A 7,583-nucleotide genomic window follows, 5' to 3' on the forward strand; every position below is an offset into this window, starting at 1 on the left:
TCATTATTAACATGCTAAAGACTACCCCCTCTTTATTATTGACATTTAAAGTATTATTGTAACGTATTACAGGTTTATCAGAACTTTGTTTATCTTATTATTATTATTATTCATTCAAGTTATTTTACAATAATTTATACATAATGTTATAATATTTTTTAATTGCAAAATCCTAGCAAGATTGTTCAATGGAGGACTTCTGAGCGTGATCCTGCTGTGTAATGAATACCGACATTTTCTCTGCTGTTGGAGACTTTCCTGGAGATTTACTGGATGGTAACTGTCCTTCATTACTACAAGTAAGTAAAACATTAAGTATATTATGTGCATGAATTGTGTGTGTCCATTACATTGCAGGTAGTCTGCTGTCTTCAAGTGAAGGCACTGGAGGAGGAGGAAGAGCAAGAGATGATGTAGTGTCACTTGTCTTTAGCTTCTCTTTTGAATTTATTTTTGCAAACAAAAGACGAAGCACCTTTAAAGAAACATGACAGTGAGATAAAGAAGAAGGATATTACATCAAGCATTATAAGTACATAATTATACTGTACCTGTTCCTTTTGCTCCCAAGTTAAATCACCTATATCAACACCTTCATTAACTCCATCCCTAATGTGTGTATTGAATATTATACAGTGATTCAAAGTAGCTTATTAATTTTACCATTGTTCTGCTAGTATCATGTCATGGTAGATGCTGTTAGTTGATGTCAGTGATGGATGGAATGTACGAACTGGAGGGAACCGTCTCTTACCCTGTACAGCTTCTATCAACTGGTGGTGATACATTTTCTCTGCATTTCGTCTATACTGCAGCCTAAAATACAATTAAATAATCATAATGAATGTTACCCAGCATAGTGTGATGATTATTATTTACCTGTTGGCTTTAATTTCTTTTTTAACTTGGCCTAGTGCTTCAAGGAAGAACTGCTCAATTTCTGTCCTTTGATCCAAAAGATGTTGTGCTAGTCTTTTGATATGAGCAGTTTCTCTATTATGATATGATGCACATTATTATAAACTTCTGTGATGATAATGTCCTACATTTCTTTACCTTTTCTGAAGTTCACATTGTCTATGAAGAATGGTGAGCTCATTATTAGTCACCAATAATTCCTTTTCATGTCTCTTCTGAATTTGCTCTCTTTCCTTCTCAAACTCTTTCACTACAACAGTGAGACTCTCTTCCAATGTGGACACTTTTGCATTAAGTTCTTGTATTTGTTTCTTCTGTCTTCGAGCCTCTTGAACTTTACCTTGGGCCATCTGCTGGCTTAACTCTTTCTCTGCTGCTAGTTGCCTGTTGGCCATTTCAAGACTCTCCTTCTCTTTTCTTAGCTCATGTTCCTCTGACATGTGCAGCGAGAGTGCTTCAGATATTGTTATGTTCTCTCTGTAAACAGAGCGAGTTTTCTCATCAAGGTTTGCAATTGCTTCTGAGTGAGCTTTAGAGGCAAGCTCTTCAATACGACGATTTGCTTCTTTCTGGAGGCGCAACTATAATAATATTTTTAAAATCATAAAAAATTAAAGATTGTATATGCATAATGTATACCTTTTCTTCAAAAAATTTCTCCTCCAAGGCAATCATTTGTTGCTTGTGCATGAATTTTGTTTCATCGAGTGTCTCTTGGAGTGTTTCCAATTGCTCTTGTAGCTCTGCTCTCTTTCTCCTGAAATCTCTCATTGTTCTTAGCTCAGTCTGCATGACTGATATCTGCAAGAATTTCATTAAAATTAGTACATATAATAATTATACATAATGTGTGTAGATTCTGCACCTCTTGGTCCCTTTTAGACAGGTCATCTTCTAATGTTATCAGAGATTCCTTCATTCTGGTTTCCTTCTCTTCCCATTCTTTGTACAGGGTGTGTCGTAGTGTTCTAAGATCACCTTTCAGCTCAGAAACCTCTTGATCTTTCTGAGTGTCTTTCTTCTTGAGGAAAGTAATCACTTCAATGGTGTCCTTCTCTGTCTTGTTGATGGCAGATTGCAAGGAGTCATTCTCAGTGATGAGTCTTTGTGTATTCTATTCAGTCATAAAAGAATCAACTGCTTCATTTTCATCATTTATTGTAGCAACTTACTTCACGGTATTCTACTCTAGATTTCTCTGTTGCTTCGTATCTTGCTTCCCATAGTTTAGCAGAATTCAGAGCTTCCTTCAACATTGATTCTTTGTCCGATGCTCCATCACCGGATTTACTGACAGTTCAATAGAAGAGTTGAGGTGGTTCATTCGTACAAAATAGAGTTAAGCCTACCTTCCCTTCTTCTTCCCTTTCTTTCCCTTTCCCTTGGACTTTCCTTTCTTTCCTTTCCCTTTTCCTTTCCCCTTTGCCTTCTTAGGCATGGCTACAGCAAAAGCAGTATCAAGTTTCCAGCGTTGCTATGTTCTCGTTGCTAAGGTCAACACCCACGCAAATCACGTGCTAATTGACTCCACCTATTAATCACGTGATTATTTCAGCCCCACCCTTTTGCAATCACAAGATCAAAAATCTCTCTTTCTCTTTACAATGGACTCTGGTAACGTATTTGGAAAGATTTTCTTTTGTTTCTGTGGATTCCAAGGCTCCACCTGCTGCACTATACTCTCAGTATGGGCTGTCATCATGATGGTAAGCAAAAATCTGGGACAAAACTAGAAGCTTGTATAAAAATACAAAATGTCCTTATATATTTTTTTCTGTAATACTTTAAAAGTGTGTATAATTGAGTATAAGGCTCTCAATGTTAAATATGCTATTATATATAAAGTGCATAGAAGAGATAATTCCTTTTTACTGGCACCCTGTATCTATGAATAGGGCCCATGTTCACGCCCCTTTTGTTCTCTAATTAAATCTTTATTTATTAATATTTAGTTATGCTTGGGTGGTGCTATGAGGCTACAAGCAGTGGCACTGTATGAGGATATTAAATTCGATGAAGCACAGTGAGTTATCATCTTATATAGAGGGTTTCCTATAAAGCGATAAGGGGGGCTAAAAAGCATCAGTATTGAGCAACTTTAAAAATTTTGTAAAAAATCCAATTTTCATTGGAATCAGCTCAAACTTTCTACGCAGCATAAGTACATGTATATGTATCAGAAAAAATTATAAAAATGCAGAATTCTCACCAAATGATTTTTGCTGAAATTTGGCTGACGCCCCTGTACTATAGTACAGGTACTTTTGCTCGATTTTGGAGGAACTTTAAAAATTTATAAAAAATCCAATTTTGATTGGAATCAGCTCAAACTTTTTATGCAACATAAGTACATGTATATGTATCAGGAAAAAATATAAAAATGGAGAAATTTCTCTTTTTCAATTTTGGCAAAATTTGGCCCAAGACCATGTACTATAGTACAGGGATTTTTACCAGATTTTGGAACAGTTTTAAAAATTTGAAAAAAAATTAATTTTGATCGAAGTTTATAAACAACTGTACTTGCATGACCATTTTACTGGTTTGTTTTGAGATGAATGAAATGATTTCTCTTTTCTTCTTTCTCTTTCCTCTAGTAATAATGCTACTCAAACAGAAATAAATGCTGTGAAAGCTTATAACAACGCCTCCCTGTAAGCTCCATTAATACTGTAACGATCATCAGCTGACTATCATATGACAATCATTATGAGAATGAATAGATTTTTATAAAACCTTTTCCATTAGGTCCTGCTTTGTAGCGGCGTTTATCTACCTTGCGTATTTAGCATTTTCAGGGACGATGATGGCCGTGAATTTCATGAGAAGCAAGTCAGAGAAAAGAGCAAAGTCATATTAATTAAAGAATTATTATTATTATTATTATTATTTAGCTGTTAATCTTGTGTACAATTATTATTATTATCCATCTCTCTATCTAATATTGTGTCTGTGTGCATCTTATCTTGGTCATGGTTTACATTGTAGTATTCTTCTCTTCTCTGTGTCTGTATCTCTCTGTCAGTGTTTTATTTGAAAAAAGTACAAATTAGTATGTTAGAATGATCATAGAAAGGCCTCAATTTAAAGTCATTGCACAAAAACCAATAAGAAAGAATAGTAATAATAATTAACAAATTCAACAGTGCAAAGTCTTTTAGAAGTACAGCATTGTGAAGACAGCAGTGAGGGCAATCAGCACAATATTGATATTTCCTAGGAGCATCATCGATCCACTTTGATTGAAGAACCTTTGTATAACGACAGTATTTGGATTGGTCCCATTTACTGGGAAATAAGGCGTGAGACACTCTCGCCTGTCATCAGGATCAGTGCTCGAGGAATTAGAATAAAAGAAGGAGCGACCCCAAAGCATGTTACATATGCCGCGGCCATTTCTATAAACATCACTGGAAAAAAGAAGAGGATTAATAAGTTGTTGCCCTTTCCCCTTCTCTCTTTTTCCTTATTCTTCCTACCTGTATTTCTGACATTGTGAATTTGCTTTGCAGTGGTTCTCGCCCGTCATGTTATTATAGTCCCAGTCCATGATCCAATTGACTGCACAAGTACGCTCATCTTTACATGCTTCATACCACCTGTCACAATAATCACCGCATAGCGGTAGGTTTGCAAAAGCACTTGGAAACTCCGCCACTTCGAAATGAGCAACATTTGGTGAACACCTACAAATATAAATTTAATCTCTTTGATTCATAATAATTATTTGTCTTTACCTGTAAAAGCATTCGATTTCTACGAAAAACTTCCTACATTGCGAAGAGAGGTTGCTGTCACATCGATCCCAATGGAACCCATCAATACTGGTGACTGAGGACTAGCAAATGGAAGATAAGAAACCACAATATATATATATAATAATATTAGTACATGATATCAGTACATGAATAACATTAGTGCATGTGATGAGGATTGGCTGTGGTTATCAAAGCAGCTGTGGCCGGGGGCCCTTATGTAGAGTAGCATAAACCACATTACCACTAATTTCATGTAAGGCAAGCAATGACACCAAACCAAAGTATTCATAGCTCGAAATATATTGAATGCTGAATACGTATTGGTATTGTGTACATGTACATGAAATGCTGAATACAGTGCATGGATCTATAGATGTGGATTATTGTGGTTTGTGGTACAGTATTAAGTTAAAATAAATAAATAAATAAACTACATTTGCTAGCTGTTTGGTAAAATTTGAGCTGCAGCAGGCCCCGTCCTTCCACTGATGGCAAGCATAATAGTCACCAGTCTCTGGCTCCGGGCTGTGCTTATCACCTCTCAGACACTGATCTGAAATGAAATAAATTAAAAGATTATTTCAAATGAAATTAGAAAACTTACCAGGTCTGTATTGTACATTAGAGCCCATCCTTTGGCTCATGGTTGTACCAGCTATTAGTAGCAGTATCACAATGGACACAGTTAATGTACTCATGCTTGCACCTCCTGTCTACTGCTACTGTCAAGTGAAAGGGCTGAAAAAACAACTTATGAGATTATGCAGTTATGCAATTGCAATTAATCAAAACTAGAGTAGGCGTGGCTGGTTATCAACTATTGATCACGTGACCTAATTTCTAAAATAGGCGTGGTTCTTTTTTGTAAAGAGGAAAGGGTTCTTTCGTTGGGTTTTTAAACCTAGTTTTAAGGGAAAATGGTGAGTAAATCAAGTCTCAAAAGATGCCTATGATATCATTTTTACTATTACTATGCATATTTTTGTCTTTAAATCCCCTCCCTCTCTTTCTCTGTTTAGATTCGTTTTATACTGATACAGAACAGAGCAGGCAAGACACGTCTGGCTAAATGGTACATGCACTTTGATGATGATGAAAAGCAGAAACTGATTGAGGAGGTTCATGCCATTGTCACTGTACGAGACGCCAAACACACAAACTTTGTTGCCGTGAGTCATTTTGAGCCGCACACACTTTTTATTAATCATATAAAATATATTTTACAGTTTCGTAACTTCAAGATAGTATACCGTCGCTATGCCGGACTTTATTTCTGTATTTGCGTCGATCTTGACGATAATAATCTTGCCTATCTTGAAGCCATTCATAATTTTGTAGAGGTCAGTCAGATGGTTTTTATTTTTTCTCTCTCTCTTACTTCTCTTGTCATTCTTACATTGATTTTATTTCATTTTGCTAGGTTCTTAATGAGTTCTTCCACAACGTCTGTGAACTAGACTTAGTTTTCAACTTTTATAAGGTACTTAAATTCAAAACCTCTCTTTGGCTATTAGTGGATACATTATTCTCCTCATATCTCTTTTTTTAAAAGGTTTATGCCGTCGTTGATGAAATGTTTTTAGCCGGTGAGATAAGAGAGACGAGTCAGTCGAGGGTCCTACAGCAGCTGCAATATCTCAACCAACTCGACTGACCGCCTCTGACCTTTGACCTCTGCAAGCACCTATTACATTTACATGTAGATAATTTTTTAAAAACAAAATATAGTCATATGAAATGTGTTTCATTATATTGATAAGCTCAACCACTAAGAATTATTTTTGCAAATTTGCCATCTTGATTCAGGGTTTCCCCCAGGATTTTGGCATAGTGCCCAGCTTCTTGTCAGAGAATTTTTTTTAAAGTTGCTCAAAAATTTAACAAAATATCAAATTTTATCAAAAATGAAAAGAGAATTCTCCATTTTTTCTAATACATATCCATGTTCTTATGTTGTGTAGAAAGTTTGAGCTAATTTCAATCAAAATTGAATTTTTAAATAAATCTTTTTGAAGTTACTCCAAAATTTGGTGAAAAGCCATGGGCTATGTGTTTCATTACAAATGAGCCTAGGAGTGGGTTCAGAATTTCATACGCACATATTGTTTATTTCTGTATTGTTTGATCAATAGACTAATGTGAATATTTATATCTTGACATGGCTTCTTGTAAAATTAATGATTAAAAGTACGCTATAGATTCCACATGAAGTCTGATGCTTACACATCATGTGGCATTATGTGCGTATACCCTGGGATATCATATGATATACATGTATGTATAGGATTGAATTCATAGCCATATTTGGAACTATAATAGTGGTATTGCATTTAGTTACAGTTGCACACCCCACTGAGCTCAGTCAGCTCACTTACTGATCAAAGAAGATGGCCCTGACCTCCTCTCTTTGTTTGATTGCTCTTCTGCTGGTCCTGCCTTGCTGCTTGGGTCACATGCACCTTGCTAAGTACAATTTTAGGAGGGTTCTCCATCCTCAATATACTCTCTACTGGAACTACAATCCAACAGACAGGAACCTTACCTTTGCAGTCAGAGTACAGACTACAGGATGGGTTGGATTTGGTATTTCACCTAATGGAGGAATGGTTGGATCTGATGTAGTCATTGGATGGGTACAGGATGGACGTAGCTACTTTAATGTAAGTATAACTGTGTGTCTAATGGTGTGTTATACTGAGTCTGTATAGGATAGGTTTGCTACTGCCCAGTCTACTCCAGCAATTGATATGCAGCAGGACTGGTTTCTGATAAGTGCTGAAGAGGAAAATGGATACACTACACTTGAATTCACTCGTAATTACACTTCATGTGATGGTAACAATCAAGACAGGAATATTACAGTAAGACAGTAGCCAGTATTTATCATGTTATGAATAATGCATAGGA

General features: G+C 35.9%; 5 protein-coding genes across 5 annotated transcripts; 3 read left to right on the forward strand and 2 right to left on the reverse strand.

Moving 5' to 3' along the window:
• Positions 1-51: 51 nt before the first annotated feature.
• On the reverse strand, positions 52-2,427 carry LOC100635323 (basal body-orientation factor 1-like). The gene is made up of 10 exons (XM_003389040.3): positions 2,268-2,427; positions 2,091-2,208; positions 1,784-2,032; positions 1,558-1,719; positions 1,057-1,499; positions 880-993; positions 664-816; positions 552-609; positions 351-475; positions 52-293 (listed from the first exon to the last, which is right to left on the reverse strand). Exons 1-10 carry the CDS (start codon positions 2,354-2,356, stop codon positions 173-175), a joined length of 1,632 nt encoding a protein of 543 aa, XP_003389088.1. The 5' UTR covers positions 2,357-2,427; the 3' UTR covers positions 52-172.
• A 40-nt stretch (positions 2,428-2,467) lies between these two features.
• On the forward strand, positions 2,468-3,978 carry LOC100634328 (ribonuclease kappa-B-like). The gene is made up of 4 exons (XM_003389032.3): positions 2,468-2,624; positions 2,871-2,941; positions 3,516-3,572; positions 3,667-3,978. Exons 1-4 carry the CDS (start codon positions 2,523-2,525, stop codon positions 3,776-3,778), a joined length of 342 nt encoding a protein of 113 aa, XP_003389080.1. The 5' UTR covers positions 2,468-2,522; the 3' UTR covers positions 3,779-3,978.
• LOC100634075 (riboflavin-binding protein-like) lies at positions 3,971-5,460 on the reverse strand. Its single transcript, XM_003389030.3, has 5 exons — positions 5,281-5,460; positions 5,111-5,229; positions 4,656-4,756; positions 4,398-4,604; positions 3,971-4,328 (listed from the first exon to the last, which is right to left on the reverse strand). The coding sequence occupies exons 1-5, from the start codon at positions 5,372-5,374 to the stop codon at positions 4,076-4,078; spliced, it is 774 nt and encodes a 257-aa protein (XP_003389078.1). The 5' UTR covers positions 5,375-5,460; the 3' UTR covers positions 3,971-4,075.
• A 44-nt stretch (positions 5,461-5,504) lies between these two features.
• Positions 5,505-6,451, forward strand: LOC100634202 (AP-2 complex subunit sigma). Its single transcript, XM_003389031.3, has 5 exons — positions 5,505-5,596; positions 5,696-5,845; positions 5,903-6,016; positions 6,097-6,156; positions 6,229-6,451. The coding sequence occupies exons 1-5, from the start codon at positions 5,594-5,596 to the stop codon at positions 6,328-6,330; spliced, it is 429 nt and encodes a 142-aa protein (XP_003389079.1). The 5' UTR covers positions 5,505-5,593; the 3' UTR covers positions 6,331-6,451.
• A 267-nt stretch (positions 6,452-6,718) lies between these two features.
• Positions 6,719-7,577, forward strand: LOC109584830 (DBH-like monooxygenase protein 2 homolog). Its single transcript, XM_020000719.1, has 2 exons — positions 6,719-7,336; positions 7,385-7,577. Exons 1-2 carry the CDS (start codon positions 7,064-7,066, stop codon positions 7,547-7,549), a joined length of 438 nt encoding a protein of 145 aa, XP_019856278.1. The 5' UTR covers positions 6,719-7,063; the 3' UTR covers positions 7,550-7,577.
• Positions 7,578-7,583: the final 6 nt, after the last annotated feature.

The sequence above is a fragment of the Amphimedon queenslandica genome, unplaced genomic scaffold (genome assembly GCF_000090795.2).
Source record: "Amphimedon queenslandica unplaced genomic scaffold, v1.1 AMPQUscaffold_13161, whole genome shotgun sequence".
NCBI classification, from domain to species: domain Eukaryota; kingdom Metazoa; phylum Porifera; class Demospongiae; order Haplosclerida; family Niphatidae; genus Amphimedon; species Amphimedon queenslandica.